At 35.9% G+C, this 23,028-nt stretch overlaps 1 protein-coding gene across 4 annotated transcripts in view; it reads left to right on the top strand.

The window, feature by feature from the left end:
* Positions 1 to 23,028, top strand: part of LOC149542753 (violaxanthin de-epoxidase, chloroplastic-like) — a 114,965-nt gene that overhangs the window by 4,364 nt on the left and 87,573 nt on the right. For 3 of the 4 annotated variants that reach the window (XM_089797644.1, XM_089797643.1, XM_089797642.1), the window contains exons 2-3: positions 22,375 to 22,659; positions 22,742 to 22,976. In XM_089797644.1, the coding sequence (XP_089653770.1) occupies positions 22,392 to 22,659; positions 22,742 to 22,976 (503 nt within the window). In that variant the 5' untranslated portion in view covers positions 22,375 to 22,391. Of the gene's footprint in view, positions 1 to 9,320; positions 9,342 to 22,374; positions 22,660 to 22,741; positions 22,977 to 23,028 lie in introns of those variants that run through there. The other variant, XM_089797645.1, reaches the window with a different exon arrangement.

Here is a 23,028-nt window from a genome sequence, read left to right as displayed (position 1 = left end):
CCAACATTGCACGATGCCATTTCATTGTCTAGGCAGCGTTTGATACTATGCTCCATGGAGTTTCCGGTACGGGGACGTTTTAGGGGACGGGGTCGTGTTTCCGATACAGGTATGGGTCGAAGCCAAAATTTAGGGGACGGGACCTTAGGGGACAGCTATAGAATATAGGGGATTTTTAATTTTTTTTAATATAGAGTATTAGAGATATAATTCAAATATGCATATCAGAACATTGAGCATAGTATAGGCTATCATACATGGAAATTGAAAACTATCAAGATTCAAATCAAAATGACATACAATTATCCCAAAAGGCTCCAAGTATCAATGTATCATCATCATGCATGAAATCAAAATGACATAATGAAAGTAAATACTAGAACTAGAAGTGTAGATGTCCATCTCCATAATAATCAAAAGCAACAATGTATCCGAGTATCTGCATAGCGGAAAGCCAAATATATGGCTGTCCTCTACTAATCTAAGATTCTAGATCTATATCTAAATCAAGATCAGTGCCAGTCTCTTCCTTTGAATCACTGCCAGGGGTAGGCAAAGGGTCCTCATCCAATGAAACACCAAGCAGGCCTAGAGGTGTGTCATCCTCATCAATCTGCAATGCATCCTCTGGATTAACATCCCAACGTAGTGCTGGAGTTTGTCGATACTCAAGACTTTGCAACTCCTCTAGTCGCAATACACTGTGAATGGCCACAAGCTTCTCCGATCGTCTAGAGGTAAGGTTGTTCCTCTTGATTGATTGGATAAAGCTATATGTAGACCAATTCCTCTCTATAGCAGAGGAACTCGCAACCTATGAGAGAAGACGGGTGGCAAGAGCTTTCCGCTCAAGTGCATCTCTACCATGCCATGTCCACCATCCAACTGGGTCCCTTTGAGCTAATGTAGCTCTATCAATCCTTGCCTTTGGTCTACCAAATGTTGGACCACAAAGATTGGCAAAGTCAAGCCATTGCCCTCGAATTTTTGCGGCATCCTCTGCATTATACATTTTTGAAAGCGCCTTGAAGAAGCCCTCCTTTGCCTACATTCAACAAACAAAAAATTAGAAGTTAGAATTTAGAAAACTTAGTTTACAAATAAAATCAAGATTTTGAAGACATATTAAAATAAAAAAAATCAGAAATCTATAACATAAATTATTAAATTTAAATTACATTCACCTCCTCATCAGCAGATGCAGGCACTCTTCTAGGCCTTGGTGCATACCATTTCGGATTGACTACATAGGCTGCCATGTGAAGTGGGGTGTTCATAGTGTTCCACCTTTTCATCACAATGGGCTTAAGATGCTCCTCATAGAACTCCGAAGTAGGTTCCTTGTCTTTAATAGCTTGCTTGATCTGCCCAAGCATGCTATCAAAGGTCTCATAAATCTCTTCAAGGCTAGGAGAGTCAGTATCAGCATATCTAATGACCTGCACAACAGGGTCAATGAAGGAGCAAATGTATTTGCAAATGAAAGAAAATTACAAGTGAGAAACATCATCAATTTTTAAAAATCAGCAAGTGCCTAAGTTAGAAATATTTTATTAAATCAGCAATAACAATTATGATATCAATTATTTATGTTTCTTACCTCATTGTGGTCCACCAATTCTCATCCAGGATTCTTTGTTTCACAAGTCTTCCATCCGGGGTGCTTGATTCATGCTATCTATTCCACTTTGCATTGACCACCATGGACTGTAAGGCCTCTTGGACCTCAAGCATCCTCTCTAACAAAATGAAGTAGCTAGCATATCTAGTGTCCACGGGCTTGAAGAATTCTTTTTTGGAAAATGTCCTAAATAGTGCAAGAGATGTGTGATGATTGCAAATAAACATTTGCACATCTCTAGCCTCGAACACCATAGCCTTTATCCAATCAATTTTTCCAAAGTCTTTCAAGGTGTTATTCAATGCATTTACACAACATGGGGTCCAAAATATTTGTCTATAGGTGCTCTCTACTATCAATCCAGCTGATTTACACACCCGGGCTGAATCAGTCACTAATTGCACAACAGTTGAAGCCCCTACCTCTTCTATAGCATCCTTCAAAATCTGAAATTGGAAGGATGCATCCTTCCTTTTTCCTGAACAATCAATGGCTCTAAGAAAATAGGCCCCTGCTGTACTAGTGACAATAAGATTGATGAGTGGCCGATGTTTGATATCAGTCCACCCATCCATGATGATAGAGCATCCATCAATCATCCATGTTTGTCTCATATCCTTCATCAAAATGTTTACTTTTGAGTACTCTATCAATGATAGTGGTGCATAATTTAGTCTCTCTTGGTGGTCTAAATGAGGGACCAACAACATATATATCTTTGCACATTTGTTTATAGAATGAGGAACGAGAAACATGAAATGGTATGCCATGATCAAAAAGAAATCTGCCAATGGACTGTTTAGCTTTCTCTTTTGCTTGTATGTTAAATAAATTAGCCACATTGGTATTTCTCTTGGCCTTTCCCTTCCCTTTACTAGTAGTGTTAGTGGGAGTGAATGAGGGAGTGAATGTGGGTGTGGGTGTGGGTTTGGTAGTTGTTCGACCCCTTGCTTTCAAAAACTCCCCCTCCACATGCAACCTATTGGCCTCAAATTTTTCTTCAGTTGTAATTTTTTTGCAACCTTTTACACCTTCCCCACCTATCCATAAAAGATGACAATACACTCTTGTGTAACTCTCAAAATAATGTATCTTACATATATGGCACTCCCATTCCCTACTACCCCCCGAATTTTTTTTCTTATTGTTGTCTACTTTTGTGGCAAATTGTATGAGAGGTTTCTTAGGGTTGAATGGGCCTTTGGCATATTTTTTTAGGACTTTGGACGGGCACTCAAATAGATTAGGCATTGGATCTTCCATAGGGACATCTATATTAGGTTGGGCTGAAGAATCATCCATGGCTGCCCTAGGTCTTTTTCTTGGTCTTTGTAAATGTGACACTTGAGTTTCTTGCATGGCAACATCCATACTATCACTACTTCTCTCACTCTCACTGTTGCTCATCTTTTTGCCTTTGGATTTTACAATGTATTATACTGTTGCAAGTTATGGAAAAGAAAACATTTCAATGTTCCATTCAACATGCCCTCTCTATGTCATGAAAAAACGAAAAATGGCAACAAACAACAATAAAGCTTGAATGTGACAAAAAGAAGATAAAAAACATACCTGGAATGAAGAAGAATGAAGGCAAAACCTCCTCTTGCACCACCAAAATGCACTCCTCTCTTGCTGCTATTGTTCCTCCTCTTCCTCTACTCAACTAGCAAATAGCTCCAAATGAAAAAAATACTTCAACCTTTTGTGTTTTAAAGCCAAAATAGGGTTTGTGTCTTTTAGCATTCCCCAACATCCATGTGGGGCCTGTACCAATATGAGAGCAAATTAAAAAATATTAAAAAATCAATTTTTTTGAAGCATCATGTCCGCTGCCACCGTCTAGGAAAAGGGGGACGGGAAATTGTATCGGGGATGGGCGAGGGACAAGAATGGGGTCCCCAATACGGAAATCCATACCTTCGTCCCCCAACAACTTGGAAATGGAGTTTTGGGGATGGTATCCAAAATCACTGATTGCGACACAGCATTGGGGACAGGAAAATGAAGTCCTCGCATCTCTGATTCGTACCCGGTATGGGTACAAGGGTAAAAACCTAGGGGACACGTCCCCGTGGAGCATAGGTTTGATATGTTCAACATCATTATGTACAACCATCATGAATTTAATTTGGACAAAACACCATTTGCCAAAGTTGAATCCTTGGCTATAACCGACGACAAGAAATAGTCAATTAGAAAAAATATCAACCAGCCAAAATAAAAAAATCAACGCTGCATATAGCCAAAGATCCGAGGCTTCTCATTGTCGATAACCACACACCCGTGATTCTTGATTTAGTCTTCCTCTATGGTCATGACACCTCGACAAGAGTAATACATGATTGCTTTCCATTACATATAAATCAAAGACTCTACAACATGTTGAGGTGGACAATTTAAGTGCCACATCATTATTAAACATTCACATGGACCTAACTCCTTAACATTCTTGGAAGCTGTTGAGCAACACCCGCTAGGTTCCTTAGAGGCACTTGACGACACCTGAGACTCATCGCAAGTCTTATTATGATTTATTTTCTTTGAAAGCTGCCATCCTCTTCAAGTAGTCAACTCCTACAGGCACTCTCATCTAGAGATTATTGAATCAAACCTTGCTCAACCCATGAAGGCTTGAGCAATGCTTAAGCGTAGTTTAGGTTGAATGTTGCAACTTCGACACAATATAAGAGTGCTCGAAAATACCAACTCAATCTTTTGCCTTTACCACCCTCACAACTACCAGTTCAACTTCTTGACTTCTTCACTCTCTACCAAGAAGCACGCCCAAAATTTGTTGCCTCCAATAAAAGAAGAGACTATTTGGATGCCATTGCTGAATGGTACTATGAGCATCAAAACTCTGTTTGCTTAACATCAACTCATTGTTAAGATACCTTTCTGAGGTCTACCACTAAAAACAAAATGCATATACTTTAATCTTTCATACACTCTAATATTCAAAATAGAGAAGAAAAAAAAACTTATTTGAAAATTGCATTTCCATGCAAAAATAGTCATCTTCCTTCATGTCTTGCAGTGCATAAAAGCAATAATGACCGTATATAGTAAAAGAATCAATAATGAATTACTCTTCTTGATCATACATGCTCAAAACTTGATACAAGCAGCTCAGGGATCTAGTTTGATATCGAACTTCTATTGTAGTCCGCCAATTTAGCCATAAGGGTTCTAATCCATCATCCATCAGTATATCAAAAATGCATATATGACAAGACAACTTTGCACAAGAAATATCTAATACACATAAATCCAAAAATATGCATAGGAGTCATAAACTGAAGCTTCTCAATCATGCTAGATTCTGATTGCTGTTTTCTTACCTAGCTCTAATACCATGTTAATGTTTTAGCACAGGAATAGAGATAAACAACAATAAAAGAGTATAAAACAATACATAGAACACTCAAAGCATTTATCCTGGGAAAACCCTTCCACTGAAGGGAAAAACCCAGCCACACCAACAAAAATATCTTTTATTGATCATGAAATATTCAAGTACATGGCTTTCCACCTGACTAATTTACAATATACCAGGCAATCATATAAATAGATTGCATAAGACTCTTCATCTTTCACATGAAGGTCTCTCTGAGTCCCAAAAATAAGACCCTATATATTTCCATACGCATGTCTCTTCGCATGACGTATGACACATGTCTTTTTGCATAATATTAACTTCAATATAATCACAAATGTCTCTTTCAACTGAAGATGACCATAACGGTCATAACAGACATTTTTATCTCGTAAAATCAGCGATGAAGATCTCTATTGCAGCTACAAACTTCAACAACATTAACAATAAAAGATAAGAATCACTAAAGTTGAGACTCTCTCTCAGCAAGAGCATCATTTTCCACAATACCAAACTAATCTCAAAAATAAAAAATCTCACTCTAGGAAGTGGCTTGGTGAGAATGTCCGTTGTTTGCTTTTTTGTGCAAATTTGCCTGAGCTTCACTGCTTTCCTTTGAACCATATCTCTTAAGTAATGATAGTTGATTTCCACATGCTTGGTTCTACCATGTAAAACATGATTAACCAAAAGATTCACACAACTTTGGTTATCACAAAGAATCACAGTAGGTTCTAAAGGCTGTCCAAACAAGGGCAAGGAATTTACGAAGCCACACTGCTTCTCTTGCAATCAGACAGGCTGCACCATATTCAGCTTCAGCTGTACTTTGAGAAACTCATGATTGTTTCTTGCCACACCAGGAAATCATAGCTGAATTTAGGCTAAAACAACAACCTAAAATGCTCTTTTTGTCAGACACTCACTTTGCCCAATCTGAGTCAGAAAAACCTTGCAAGTCTAGCTCTTCACAAGAAAAATATTTCAGATCATATTCCATTTACCATGTACGTATCTCAAAATGTGTTTGGCTGCAACAAGATGAAGCTGTCTTGGTTCACACATGAACTTATTGAGAGTGTTAACAACATAACATATATCAGATCTAGTATTAACCAAATACATGAATGAACCAATTAATTGCCTCTACACAGTGGGATGAACTAAATCTAAATTGGCTGCGACCTCATCGAATTTTTTCAGATTTGCTTCCATAGGAGTTGCCATGAACTTACAGTCTAACATACCAAATCTTTTCAAAATATCAATACCATATTTCCCTTGACTCAAGATAATCTCATTTGGTCTTTGCCATACCTCAAGTCCAAGGAAATAGTGCATAAGACTGAGACCTTTCATCTTGAATTCAAAAGCTAACTCCTTATATTTAACAATGAGACAATCTTCACCAATAAGAAACAAATCATCAACATAAAGTACTAAGATTAAGACTCTATCATCAATTACCTTGAAATATAAATTTGGATCAGTATCATTGTTTAGAAAGCCCAAGCTCAAAAGATAATGATCAACTCTCTCATACATGCACATGGAGCTTGTTTGAGGCCATATAAAGCCTTTTTCAATTTGCACATATGTGATTCCTTCTCGTAAATCACAAAACCCTCTTGTTGCTCTATGAATACCTCTTCTTCAATTACCCTATTTAAGGATGCTGTCTTCACATCCATTTGATGAAGCTTCCATCCTTTTAACTGCTACAACAACAATAATAGTTCTGATAGAAGTTTATCGTGCTACAGAAGCAAATATATCCTCATGATCTATACCTTCTTTTTGAGAAAACTCTTTAGCAACAAATCTTGCTTTATTTTTTCAACACTACCATCCCTTTCGGCCTAGGAACAATGTCTCAAACATCATTTAATTATGGATTGGTACTCCTGCATCATGATATCCTTCCCTACTTGCTGATTTGAATTCTCCTCAAAATTTGAAGGTTTAAATGCTATAGAATGGCTCATCAAAGCAACATATCCTGCAAGCTTATGAGGTCTTTTACTTTCTGTGAAAGTGCCATGTGGAGCAGCATATTTTTCAGTTTCAGCCTCTTGCATAGCATGTCTGGCCCACAAAGGTCTCTTCTTGTCAAATCAATCATTACTTGGACCAGCAGTAGAATTTATAGGATCTACAAGATCAACAAAATCTTCTAACTTAGTAGTTTCCCTCCAAATATCTAAAGGGGAATTTGGGACAGAAACATCTATATCTTGAAAAGGCTCAAGATCTTCTCTATCAATTTCCATATTAGATTCTTTAGATCTTTTGTAAGCTATATCTTCTTCAAAAGAAACATCTCTACTGATTTCAATCTGCTTTTGGCCTGAAATGTAAATTTTGTATGTTTTTAAAGATTCACTATAACCAATAAAAATGCCTTTCTTTCTTGAAGGTTCTAATTTAGTCTTTGTATCTTTTGGAACATGAATGTAGACTGGATATCTGAAAATTCTGAGAGGACTAATATCTGGTTTAGAACCTGCGAATGCTTCCTCAGCATTCATATTGTCCAGGATTTGATGTGGACTGCGATTTTCTGCTGTCCTACAAGCTTCTCCCTTAAAAATGTTTGAAGACCTTGATCATGGATCATGGCTTTTGCTGCGTCAACAATAGACTTGTTCTTTCTTTCACCTACACTGTTTTGTTGTGAATTATAAGGGACACAAAACTCCCTCTTAATTCCAGCTTCAATATACTGTTTTTTGAAATATACCAGAAGTATATTCACTCCCATTATCAGACTTTAGAACCTTTATCTTCTTGTTTGAGAAATTTTCTACAAGAGCTTTAAAGTTTCTAAATTTGGACAACACTTCATTAGAGTCTTTAGAATTTGGAAAATAAATCCATGGCTTACGAGATAAGCCATCAATAAAATTAACATAATACCAAAAGCCACTTAAAGAAGCAACAAACAGAGGACCACACAAGTCAGTTTGAATTAGCTCTAGGATATCCTTTGCTCTACTTTCACTACTATGAAAGGGACTTCTAATTTTCTTAGCTAGAGCACACCCTGTGCAGACATCCTCATGATCTTGATTCAAGTTTGGAATGTCATCTTCTCCATGGATGAAAAAGTTTTGAATTTAGATGAGCAAATGTTTTATGTCATAGCTCACTCGAACTTATTGAATCATGTCTAAGGCTTAAATAGGAAGAGCTGAAAGTCTATATAGGCTGTCATGATGAACACTAATCTCACGAGATGTCTTAATGCTGGTGTTTTTCCATGCAAGAACCTTTGCCTTCAACAAATGGTACATGATACCTTTATCTTCTAATGCTGAAGTAGAAATAAGATTCCTCTTGATTCTAGAAATGAACATAACATCACTTAGATAAAGAGGAATTCCTGAATCTAAATGAGAGGATGTAGAACGAAATCACCAAGCCACTATTTCCAGTATGGTGGCTTGGTGATTGTGTCAGTTGGAAGAAATTATCATCTCCATTACCGTAGGTATTACAGGAACTAGATTGTGATATTAGGGACATCACAGAAGTCTACACTTGAAATCCAAGTGGAGCATTTACACCGATGGTTACGGAGCATTTACACTAGTGTAGCATAGCAGTTGGACAATATCATCTTTGAGGCAGATTTGGGATCTAGGCATTTGGGTCTAGCTTATAGATGCAGATTTCTTGGGGGAAAGCAATCTTTGGGAGGGGAGGACTTTAATGTCCCTTTTCTAGCTAGTGAGTTTTGTTGTGCCATTAGCCCATTTTGCCATGGCCTTATGTGCAAACCAAGTTTTCTATATTACTAGAGCAGTTTTTGGCCTAGTTGATTTCAGTTGTAGCTAATCGGGGTTATTTCAATGGGGTTTCTAGACAATTACTATTTTTAGTAAGTCAGTAGGCTCAACTTTCTTGGCATTTTAGGGTTGGAATAGGAGCGTCTTGTCGAGACCTTTCTGGTGAGCTATCACACATGCACATCTAAGTCCATTTGATTAGAGATTTTAATGCTTGAAGATTCAACAGATTTATTATAAAGTGGCTTTAACTTAAGCTCATATTGTTAATGTCATTTTATTATCTATGGGCACTTTATTTCCTTAAGTGGGGGAAAAGTATAATTTTAAAAGAGAAATAAAGAAATAAAAAGGGGAATGCGAAGAATCACCTGTTTGTTCTTAAAAGGGAGGAAGGAAATCATTTTTATGATACTTGGTTTTGTGATTTGGATTTCACTTCTCTCTTGGAGAGTTATTTACGAAAGCTTCAACTCTCAATAGGTCAGAGGACAAAAGCCCTCAAGCTTGGGAAGTGAACGAAAACCCATTATTGGTTGAAGACATTGTGCAGGTGTTTCACATTGTATTCTAGGTTCATCTTTTTTATTATCTAATCTTGCTGTATCTACTGTATCTACGATTGGATTTCTTGGTTATTTTTTTGAAGTAATTTAACGAAACATTATTTATGGAAATATATTTTTGTTGGACAATTGTTGCAATAATATTTGAGACCTTTTTTTATCTGGTTATTTAGTGGGGTTTTGTCGGTGAAATCTGAAAATCATTGCGCGAATCTATTTGTCTAAAATTTCTGAGTTTATGTTAAGGGTTTTGAGATAATATCCGGTTAGGGATATTACATTATCATTCTTTCCAAGTTACACTTGATGCCCTAGGCGCTATTTTTGGTTGCCATTACATGTTGCATTTGATTTGCTCAATATGGTTGTTATTCTAGTGCATTTTAATCCTCTAACTTCCCACACTTGGAGAGCAACGGATCTTGACAGTAAAATGCATTCATTTTTAGAGGATTGAGTCAACATTTGAAATCTATATAAGTCTCTTTGCTGCAATCTTTTCTAAATCTGAAATCTTCTTAAATTTGCTTCAGATTTTGCATAGAGATTTGAAGATACTTGTTTCTTTTCTTTTTTTGGAAAAGAGGTAAGGTTTCTTTTGATTTTCATAGGGCTAAGTTGTTTATATGCTTGTTCTTTTTGGCTTTGAAAATCTCTTCATTTTATTTTAGATTTCTATTTTTTAAATGTATTTTGATATGCTCCTTCTATCTTCCATCTCAATTTCTTTAGTTGCATATGCAAGTGTTTCATCTTGCTTGCATATGCAGTAGGGATTAAAAAATCCATTCTATGATTAGAATTTCCAAGGAAAGAAAGTCCATTTTACACCATACTAATGCATCCAAAATCCACTCTCATGCTTGCATGCATTTCATCTGCACTTATTCTACCGCTGCCAGGTGACTTAAAATTCATATGGTAGTTGCTTGCTGACTTACATACGATGAAAACATAACATTTCATTATAAGTAGATGCCATGCCATTCAATTTTCATGCATTCTTCACCTAAATCTTGTTGTCCATTTATATGCAATTCTCCCAGAAAACCTCATTTTTAAGTTTTAGTAATGTCCCTTCTCCTAGCTTGAGCATGTGTTGCTTAAAACTTGTAACAATTGCTAGTATATGGAAAAGACAACATAAACATGTATGAGTATGAAACTAAATATCAATTAACAAGATGAACAATTATTAAATCATCCTAATTCCCATACTAAACCTCCTAATACTTGGAAGGAGGCTCTACTCAAATTTACCTAACCCTCTGATGAGAATAAGTCTTAGTTAGGAGACCATCATGTTAAGAGTGCCTTCTAAGGCCTCTGTGATCTCTCTTAATGTGTGAACTTATTAACAAAACATACTTAGCAGAGATCCCACCTCTAACCAAGCCTCTCGTCTCTAACATATGCATATGCTTAACCACTACAATATATATTGCCTCTAAAAGACTTAGTGAATCTCTCTTCAGAATCCAATTTGAAATCTCAACATTTACAAAGAATGCCCTCTAATATCTGAGTTCTCTAAAGAAAACTCAACATTCTAATGAATGCTCTCTACCAATTTTTTACTTGGTCTTTATGAAAACTATAAAGCTATCATCTCAAGCATGATTATCAATCCTTGACTGATAATTTATCTACCATATGATTCATATGTATTTATGATATAAAAATATCAAATGAAACATACCTCTAGTTCCCTTTAATTATGCATTGTATATTCCTTCTCAGAAAGTATATTATTTTAATTCTCTTCTTTCCTTATCAATATATATGTTAATTTAGCTCTCTATTTCCTCTTCTCTAATGTTTCTTGTAATGTTCCCAATTTTTAATTAAATATTTTAATTAGTTTAATTAATTAAATGGTCCTAAAAATTAAATAATATCACAAGCACTAAACACAATTGATTTAATTAATAAAGGGCCCAAATAATAAAATAATAATTAAAGTTTGCTGTCCTTTTGGAAGCTTCCCCGAAGCCATTTATAAGGCCATGTTGAATTTTAGGATTCAAAGATCTTCCCTACATGGCGAGTTCGGTTTCGGTGAGATTCAACCCTCACCCTATTTCAATTGTTTGTATTACTTTGCTTTGGATTTGGGACATCTAGACCGCCATCTTTGTCTTAGAATATATTTCTATGTTTTGGTGACAAATTGCATACATCTCTCTCCTTGGTTTACAAATCACTACCTGGCAAGTTTTTTGTAATTTTTTTGCATTGAGTTGAATCATATCTATCAAGTATCCTAGGCCTCCCACCAACTCCCATTTCTGGCTTTGACAAGTCCATCTGAATCCATATTTTCCCTCTGCACAATACTTTTTGCCCATCTCCAACATTGTATGATACACAACCCGTCCCTCACTCCCATTGTATGACTTTCATAGAACCACTGTACGACTTGTTTACACCTCATGTACAACCGACCCAACATAGTTGTTGAAATGTAGTATCAGTCGGACTTGATTAGGGAACATCAGTATGTGCATAGATCACACACACACATATATGTACAATAACATGATGTAAATCTTGATGTATGAAATCAGACCCGATGAATCTACATAGTGATTCATTACATTGCCCAGATTGGGCATCTATCTCTGTGCTTAGTCTGATCAAAGACCTTTGACATTATGCAAGTCTACGAACATAGGGTGATTGAAGCACTTGTCATTATCGTGTATCCATATGTATATTGCTCTGAGATCGGGTCTACATATAGTGCGCTGAGAAAATGGTTTCTAATGAAGTGTCATAATGCGCTGAAGTTGCCTGGCCTTAACTAATGAACATCTTGTGTTACCAAGATTCATGTCCACATAGGGACATGACCCTACATGGTACATGCCACATAGAGTCATGTCCATGTAGGGACATGACCCTACGTGGCATATGCCACGTAGAGTCATGTCTCTAAACATGGTATCAGAGCCTAGTTGGTAGATATTGTTTGTGAAATAAGATTTGATATCTCTCCAAAAGATTTTCAAACTATTTAAAATCCACTGAAATTCAAAAAGGTGAACGGAGTCAAGTCAAAAGATAGACTAGATGGAGCTTCAAACTTCGTATCTTGGAGAATACGAATCATGGTTGTACATAGGGAACTTGAACTAGAGGAATATGTAGAAGAAAACCAGTGTTACGGGACTCGCCGAGTCATGCCAGGACTCTGCGAGTCCGAGGCAGAGTCCATGTTTTCGAGGCAATCTGCCTCTGGACTCGGACTCGGCCGAGTCTTGGTAGAGTCCACATGGACTCACCGAGTCCAAGGACTTTGCCGAGTCCTGGGCGAGTCTAGAGCCCAAGACTCTGATTTATTTATTTTTTTAATTTTTAAATTTTTTTTTTAAATTTTCTTTTTAAAAAAATTTAAAAAGATAGAGATTTCCGGAAGATGTTTTTTACAATGTATATGAATTCTGAAAATGATGTGGCATGTTGAGAATCTATTAAGGATTGAATCTTAAATCTTAAATCTTCAACTTTATATTATGTTATTCAATTTTTTCCTTCAAAAGTTCGTTATTATACTTGTATGATTTTTCGAGTCCGGTCGCCGAGTTCGAGTTCGAGTCGGATTTTGACTTTCCAAGTCAGAGGCGAGTCCGAGTCTCGTAACACTGAAGAAAACAAAGCTATGCCTGAAGATGGGCATAATAAAACAATTTGGAAAAGGCACAACAATAAGGCTATGAAAATCATAATTGACTCTGTAAAAGATCACATTCTTCCGCATAGAGCAAAAGATACAACCGCATATGAGATCTTTATGATTATTCAAAACTCATATGAAATCAATAATACTAGTAGATTGCTAACTTTGAAAACACAACTTCTTCATATTAAGATGAACAAAGGAGAAACTATCACTTCATATTTTATGAGCATATTAGAATTGAGAGGTCAACTTGCAATTATTGGAAACATTGATGGTGACCAAGAATTATCATTGGTTTCTCTTCAAGGTTTGTCAACTACATGGGAATCCTTCAACCAAGGGATTAGTGCACGTCCTACCTTAAATTCGATCAAGTCAAGAACGATTGTACTGAAGAAGAGTCTCAACTAATTACAAGATGTATCATCTCTAATAAGGAGGAAGAGATTCAAGCATTACATGGAAATTCAAATAATAAGGGAAAATTCGAGAGGAAGAGAGGAAGAAAAATACAAACTATAAGAAAGGAGATCTATCGAAAGTTTAATGCTACAAATGTGACAAATTTGGACACACTCACAGGTATTGCCTAGAAAGGAAGAAAAATCCTGTCAACATGGCTGAAGTCAAGGAAGCAGAAAACTCACTATTCTTCCTCACCTTATCAAGCAAGCTAAACACTAATAAAAACACCTGGATAATTGATAGTGGGGCCTCTAGACATGTAACCGGATTTAGAGATTAGTTTGAAACCCTTGAAGGATATTCAACTGAAGAAGTGACCATAGGAGACAACTTCACTTATTTCGTGAAAGGAATTGGGACATGCTTAGTGCAATTGAATACCAGAGTTACCCTATAGTTAAAAGATGTCCTATTTGTACCTGGAATCAAGAGAAATCTTGTCTCTATATCTGGTGTAGTAGATCAAGGGTATCAAGTTATCTTTCAAGAAAATAAAGTCCTATCTTGGTCAAAAAATTCAAATATTAAGAACACAATCTCTATTGGATTTAGAGATGTCAGTCTATACAAGCTTTGTAATTCCTCAAACCTAGCCCTAAACCCTCAAGTTGCGAAAACAAATGAGATTTAGCATAGAAGATTAGGGCACCTAAATTTTCGAGCTTTACTCTGTATAGAGAAAATTGTGAAAGATCTACCTAACCTAAAATTTGATCATGAGGGGACTTGTAAAGGCTGTGCATTAGGAAAGAACTCTAAAACTTCATTTCCCCATAGTGAACACAAATCAAAGAGCATACTTGAAGTCATTCATACTAACCTGTGTGGACCCATGTCAGTACCTTCATTAGAGGGATACTTATACTACATCATCTTTGTCGATGATTATTCTAGGAAAACTTGGATATATTTCTTTAAACTAAAAGAGTCAAATGAAGTCTTATCCAAATTCAAAGAATTTAAAGCCTTAGTCGAAAATCAAACTGGGAAGAAGATTAAAATTTTAAGATTTGATAATGGAGGAGAATACATCTCTGAAAACTTTAAAGAATTTTGCATAACTATTAGGATTAAGAGGTAGTATACTATACCATATAATCCTCAACAGAAAGGAGTAGCAGAAAGAAAGAATAGAACTATCATTGAAGTTGCTAAGGCCATGATGCATGATCAAAATATCCACATAACATTTTGGGCCGAAGCATCCAATATTGTAGTATACATTCAAAACAAATGCCCTCATGCAATTCTAGAGAGCATAACACCGTAGAAGTCTTTTTAGGAAACAAACCTGACTTAAGTCACTTAAGGATTTTTGGTTGTTCTATATATATTCATATCCCTAAGGAGAAATGAACTAAACTAGAGCCCTCAGGGAAGAAAGGCATATTCGTTGGCTATAGTGATTCTTCCAAAGCCTACATAGTATATGTACCAAGGTTAAGGGCAATTGAAATCAATAGAGATGTCAAGTTTGAAGAAGATATTGCATATAAGACTTCTAAAGATATAGAAGAACCTAATGATGATTCCATTCTTGAGTAAAATGAAAATTCTATAGTTGAGAGGGAGAGTTGTATAGAAGATAATGGACCTACAACACCTAAGCACGACTCAGACCCACTCAATAAGAAAAGACCTTTATGAGCTAGAAAAGTGTTCAAAGAAAACAATGTGGCTCCTGATGAAATCTTTAGATAAACCAAGAAGACAAGAAGCCATTCGTGTTATGTTGCTCACACAAATGAGCCCACTAAGTTAGAACCTTCTGATGTTGAAGAAGCCCTAAAATCCCAAGCCTGGAAAGATGCCATGATTGAGGAATATCAATTTATAAAAAAATGATGTTTGGGATATTGTACTGAGACCCAAAGACAAATTAGTTGTCTCCTCAAGATGGTTATTTAAAATCAAACAGGTACCTGATGGTAGTATTGAAAAACATAAATTCAGATTTGCGGCTAGAGGATTTTCACATAAGGCAGGAATTGATTATGATGAAATGTTTGCTCCTGTTGCTCATTACATATAATGTCGGAACCATAATTGCAATAGCTGCATCCAAAGGTTGGAAGGTACATCAGATGGATGTAAAGACAACATTCTTGAACGAAGTCATTATTGAAGAAGTATACCTAGTACAACTAGACGGGTTTGTTATTCATGACAAGAAATCACATGTATGCAAACTGAAGAAAGCTTTCGATGGTCTTAACTCTTAAACAAGCCCCCAAGGCATGGTATGAGAGAATAGATAGCTACCTCATCAAATTAGGGTACTCAAGAAATAAAGCAGATCCTAACATATACTGCAAGGAACCAGAGAGAGATATGCTAATACTAGTTCTCTATGTTGATGATCTTTTGATAACAGGAGAATACCTCCTTATTGCTAAATGTAAACAAGACCTTACTTCTGAATTTGAAATGAAAGATTTAGGTCTTCTACACTATTTCTTAGGATTAGAAGTATGGCGAAAGGAAGACTATATTTTTCTAAACCAAGGAAAGTATACTATTGACATATTGAACATATTTGACATGATGGACTACAAACCATTATCCACACCTATGGAGACAAATCTTCATAAACTTAAAACTGAAGCAACTGAGTTTGAAGCCATTGATCCTACATATTGCAGATAGATAATTGGACCCTTAATGTACCTGGTGAACACCTGTCCTGATATTTGTTATGCTACAAATGCACTAAGTCAGTTTATGTGTGAACCTAAGAAGATTCATCTCATGGCAGGAAGCACATTTTGAGGTACTTGCGAGGCACTATTGGACTTGGTCTAAAATATGACAAAGTTGAGTTATAGCTTCATGAATATTCAGATTCCGATTGGGCCGGATGTTCTATTGATCGAAAGAGCACTACACGATGTTGTTTTAGCCTTGAATGTGCGATGATATCCTAGTTTAGTAGGAAGCAATCTGTTGTTGCTCAGAGTTCCGCTGAAGCAGAGTACATAGCCGCATCTATGGGAGCTCGAGAAGTAGTATGGTTAAGGAAGTTACTGGTTGGGCTATTTGGGAAACCTCTAAAACCTACAGTTATACATTGTGATAACCAAAGTTGTATCAAAGTCTTAGGGAATCCAGTCTTCCATAACAGATCCAAGCATATAGAGATACCCTTCCACTACAGAGATATGGTGGATAGGGATGTCTTCCATAACAGATCCAAGCATATAGAGATACCCTTCCACTACGTCAGAGATATGGTGGATAGGGATGTCATCAAGTTGGTATATATCAACACTGAAGAGCAGTCTACCGACATATTCACCAAACCTCTTGCAAAGTTAAAAGTGGAATATTTTAGAGGAAAACTTGGTATTACAAAATTGTAATTGTAATTGTAACTCTTGAGACCAAAAATCTTAGTTTTGTGTAATATATCTATATATATATATATATCTTTGTTGTTTAAAGAGTTACTATTGTGCACGTGTTTGTTTATGAAAGGTGACGATCTTTCATTTTATTAGATGTTAGGTCTCTCTTGTAAGGTGACGACCTCAATAATAGATTGACCTGTTATCATAGACTACATTAAGTGTTGTCCCAAAATGTACTGGAAAGTATGATAACAAAAGTATCATAGTTGACTTCATTAAGTTTTTGTCCCGGGTTGTGTTGGATACCATCATACTATGTGTGTTGTTATTTTTAAAATTGTTGACTTGTCATTTTAAGACTACTGTAAAATTTTGTCTAAGGATTATGTTGGAAACCATAACAATAAGAATCATGATAGACTATGTTAGTCTCGAAATGAGCTAGATATCATGATACTTATTATGTTGTTTTGTGATCAAGGTTAATTGTCTGATTGACTATTTCATTGTCCTGGAATGTGCCAAAATTCAGATAAATATTAAGATACTATTGTTGATGAGTACACCGTCGATGCTAATCTCATTATTGGATTGATCAATTCCTCCCTCACTAAGAGGGAATGTTGGAATGGAGTATCAGTCGGATCTGATCAGGGAACATCAATATGTGCATAGATCACACACACACACACATATATACACATATATAAGTATGTATAATAATATGATGCAAATCCTGATGTATGAAATCAGACCCAATGAATCTACATAGTGATTCATTACATTGCTTAGATTGAGCATCTATCTCTGTACTCAGTCTGATTAAAGACCTCTGACATTATGCAAGTTTGCAAACATATAGTGATTGAAGCACTTGTCATTATCGTGTATCAATATGTATATTGCTTTGAGATCAGGTTTGCATGTAGTGCGTTGAGAAAATGGTTTCTAATGAAGTTTCATAATGCCCTGAAGTTGTCGGGCCTTAACTAATGAACATCTTGTGTTACCAAGAGTCATGTCCACATAGGGACATGACCCTATGTGGTATATGTCACGTAGAGTCACGTCTCTATGTCGACATGACCTCTCTTACTCATTTATATTGATATGGTTGGTTGAGAGAAAGCATCAATTCAATCCATGTTACTATCTCAAGCAACTGAGATCTCAGTAATAAATATATTGCACTACAACTTGCGATCTTTTGCATATATAAACCAATATTATAGACCGTGATCTTGCATAGATTTATAAACATTGTTATAGTGTTATAGACTACAATCTTGCACAGATCCATGATCTTGTTATTGTGATCATCCTCATAGACTTGTTCATAGTACCATATTGTGAAAGAGAATTGGCACCCTGCACAATTATCATAGAGATAAATCAGTCACTATCTTGATTACTCAAGATATTAAATAAGGTTGAATTGTCATACAAATATTAGAGAATTAGTAAATCAAAATACTCTACCATAAGATCTCACATTCCTTAACAATAGTCACCTGAGGTCCCCTTCGGTCTGAGATCCCCTTCAGACCAAGATATTCCTTCAAACCGAGATAGCCTTCGGGTCGAGATCACCTTTGGAACGAGATTTCCTTCGAACCGAGATTGCCTTCGAACCAAGATTACCTTCGGACCAAGATAGTCGTCGGACCAAGATTACCTTCAGGTTGAGATTTCCTTCGGGCCAAGATAGTCTTCGGGCTGAGATCGCCTTCAGACCGAGATTATTTGCGGGCCAAGATCACCTTTAGACTGAGATTACCTTCGGACCGAGATAGCTTTTGGGCAAAGATTGCCTTTGGACCAAGATTACATTTAGACAAAGATCACCTTCAGGACATTACATTTCTACAATCAATTCTATTTGAATATAATTGTTTTCTAGTCCTCCCATATTTTGTTTGTCATCTATGTCCTAGTAAAAATTCACAACCCTCCATAATCACAATCCTTTCAAAAAGTCACAACACATCATAATTACAACCCTTTCGAAGAGTCACAACACTCCATAATTACAATTGTTTCAAAGAATCACAATCATTCTTAATTACAATCCTTTCAAAGAGTCAAATCATTTCAACCTTTTGAGAAAATCCCTTCTTTATTTTCTTCTCATCATTTTCCTCCTCTATTAATCCCTCTTTTACTCCTATCTTCTCCTCTTTCTTCCTCTTTCAAATGAACTCTTCTCCCTTTTATATCTTAATTTGAAAGATTCACATCTCTTTATTGCATATCTCTTGACTTTTCATTAGATTTGGTTAATTAATATTATATTATTTATTTACTTATTTAGTTTATGTTTATTATTAAATTCCATTTAGAAAGGTAACTTAGTTTCTACAACATTCTCTATTATAGTTAATTTTATTTACTTATTCATTCATTGTAATCTTATTCTTATTTAATTATTTTAAATCTTATATTAAATAAATTATATATGTTATTATTTATATTATAATAATATTTTGTTACTATTTCTTATTGTTATATTGTAAAGCTAATCTTAATATATGATTATTATTTTTATTGGTGATTGATTTATATTTTATTAATTAAAAAATATTACATGAAGTTTACAACCTCAAAAAAGGACTCCCTCTAACCCTCACAAACCAAATATCAAGCCTCTTAAAGGCCCCCATTATATCCACACTATCCTTTCAGCATCTACACATTTCAAATAAATGCATGCACAATACATAAACAAGAAATTCTGAAGCATACTATTAAATGGCTCCCAGCACAACTACTATCAACTTGAAGCAAAGGTATATAAATAAACCCATATCAAGATTTACCATCTTTGCCTCCCTTTTTATGAGAATGAAGTCATTTCGAATGATACCATCTTTGCTTTCCTGCTCTTCTTTCTTTTACAATGTGCCAACCCTCTTCCATCCTGGCAGCTACAGTTTGCCAATCCATAGAGCCAGCCATTGAAACTTGAGCTTTCTCACTTGCAAAATCCCCCTCTTGATGAGAAAGCCATTTCTTAGGTCCCAACTGGAGTTTTTCTCTCCTTTCTAGCTAGAGTAGCAACCTATTGTTCTGTTGTGTCTCCCCATCACCAACTAGCTCACCGGAGACTTCTTCTTTTGCTCCCCCGAGACTTCTTGAGCAAAGCACATTTGTTGCTATGCCTTCTTTTCCATCGTGTAGTACTGGGCAACATCATCCTTCCACCATTTTACTAGCTTACATACTCTTCCCTTGTCGCAATTGACTGCTATACGTCCAGTTTGAAAACATATCCTGCATCTGAAAGGAATTCCTTCATAATCCACAAGTTGTACAGAGCTACGCTTTGTAGTTTTTATCACAATCTTTGCAGGGAGCTCCTTCACACTATCCATTTCCACAAGAATTCGAGCATAGGTAAAATGAAGTAGATTTGAGGATCCCTCATCTACCATCAAAAAGTTCCCTAAAGCATCACCTACTGCTTGAAGACAAGAATCAAATGAAGATGTATAGATAGATTAGGCAACTTCACCCACACTAGATATTTCTCAAAGACTTCCTTTGTCGGGTTGAAATCTAGATACCATGGCTTTAACATCAGAGGAAATTTGTTTTCCCAATGCCATTGATATTCACACAGGATCCTATTTTTATCTTGTGCAAGCTCAAAAATAATAGTAAAAAAGCCTTAGTTGCAATATAAATCTTCACATAACATTCCAAAATTGACTTCCAATAATCTGATATCCATTTGTGAAGATCTATCAAACTGGGCCAACACCCTTTGAAATGGCCTATCAACCCAAGCTCAGTGAATACGACCATATTGTGAACAACTTCTTCCTCTAAATTCGCCTCCAACACAATAGAGCAAGCCTTGTTTGAAGGTGAAATGGCTATATATGTTTACCCCTAATTTAAAGGGGTTTTGCCTCACATTTTCTGAGCCCACACTCCAGTCACTATTACATCTGCCCTTTACCTCCAAATTCAGCTGTGTTAAATGGGTCCTATCACTTGCAAAATGAGTCGTTGCCACATGAGATGAGCAACCCACTTCGTACCGTCTAAAATTCGGCCGCTTCATCCTCAATTTGAGATGCTCGGGATCCATTTTCACCACGGGTATGTTACATAATGCTCCAACACTCTTCTCTCTGCCATTTTCAAACCGTCTGAGAGGCTTTGTTCTGCCTCTGTAACTAGCATAAGCACCAACAATTTTTGCCAAAACTGTAGTCTCTATGAGGTCTCCACAGTTGAGAGCCATTCATTTGAAAAACAATAAAAGGGTTTGTGGTAACCTAGGGATGACTTGACAAGGTAATATATGATTTTATTATCATTATTAATAATATTGTATTATCTAATTATTATTAATTATATCTTAAAATGGGGACATGACAATCCACCTTTCCTCAAATTGCTCGTCCTCAAGAAATTAGATAATTTCTTCTATTGATTTGAAAGATGTATGTCCTTTAGCCCAAATTCTTATGTTGTTATCATGACTATGGTTGAATTTCTTCTAATCTTCATTGGCTTTCCACATTAGTCTTTCATATGAATTACTTTCTTATATCCTCTTTTACCCACAAGATGACAGTATCATGCTCTGATACCGCTATAATATGCCTTTTCCTGGCTTGAGTATTTGATGCTTAAAACCTGTAACAATTGTTAGTATATGGAAAAGATAATATAAAGATATATGAGTATGAAATGATTATTACCAATTAACAAGATAAATAATCATTAAATCATCTGAGTGCTAATTCCCATACTAAACCCTCATAATCCTTAGAAATTAGCTCTGCTCAGATTTACCTAACCCTCTGATTAGAATAAGTCTTAGTTAGGCAACCATCATGTTAAGAGTGCCTTCTAAGGCCTCTGCGATCTCTATTAATGACTGAATTTATTAACAAAACATGCTTGGCAGAGATCCCACCTCTAATCAAGCCTCTTGTCTCTTTCATATGCACATGTCTAAAAACTACAATATATATTGCCTCTAAGAGATCCTCCGTGAATATCTCTCTGAATTCCAATTTGGAATATCAACATTTACAAAAAATGCCCTGTAATCTCTGTGAGTTTTCTAAAGAATACTCGACATTCTCAATAGTGATCTAAAGAATATCTCTGTTAGTTTTATTATGTGTTACTTGCAGATTTTTGTGACATTAAGTTTGGGCCTAACTTGTGGTAGATTGTGGTATAATTTGGTTGTCAATCATAAATTCTCAATAGTGATCTTGAGATAATCACACATGTACAAAATAGTACTCTGGGATTTGTTGTAAAAGCCATATCCAGTTGAGTTATGAGCAACTGCTCCATTGCAATGAGCAAACAATATTTCATTACATACGAAGCTGTATGCTTTTCACATTATCAACAAACTAGAAATTTCAAGTGAAAAGACTGAATCCGTAACTAATGCTTTGTGATGTTCAACACTGTTATTTTGTGCAGTATTTCTTCTTGTCACATTAGAAAGTTCTATCTTGGTTTAATGGACACTCTGTTTGCATTTATGTGCAGGTGATCCATTTAATGATATGGCTTCATCTCCATCATCTCTTCATAGGTTCTATCAGAATAAGATTTTAACGAGAAGTTCGAAGAAGTCTTCTCTGATTGGCAATAAAAGATATATAAATACAGCTTTCAGTTGTTGGAAATGTCTCAAGATTGAGCCTTGGCCTAAGTATCAATTTCATAACTTCATATTTTGTGAGAGAAATGGCAGACATGAGTTCGAATGCAAAGCTCAATTTTCTCCCCAAACTATAGCTTACAATATACTCAATTGGAGTAAAAAACTTGGTGGGTACCAAAGGAAGGCATTTTTTTTGAGTTATTGATCTGCAAAAAGTGAACACGCATGTGCTGACTGACATTTTTGCAGATGGACCAAATAATCTTCTATGCAGATGGAACGGAAAAAGGACATTTCTACAGGTTTGGAAGACCATTAAAAGTACAAATGCATGGCTATTAGATCTACAAAATAATGGTAATTGTAAGACCAGCCCAAAAATCACAGCAGCAACAATCTTCCTATCATGGATTCTTTTGTCTAATCTGCCTGCTCATGCTACCGATGCGCTGAAGACATGTACTTGTTTGTTAAAAGAATGCAGGTATTATACTGCCCCATGGATCGTGGAATATATAGGCCTTGTCTCATAATAT

The sequence above is a fragment of the Cupressus sempervirens genome, chromosome 8 (assembly GCF_028749045.1).
Source record: "Cupressus sempervirens isolate cs-2001-9-10 chromosome 8, ASM2874904v1, whole genome shotgun sequence".
NCBI lineage: Eukaryota > Viridiplantae > Streptophyta > Pinopsida > Cupressales > Cupressaceae > Cupressus > Cupressus sempervirens.
This window is presented reverse-complemented; position numbering and strand designations above follow the sequence as displayed.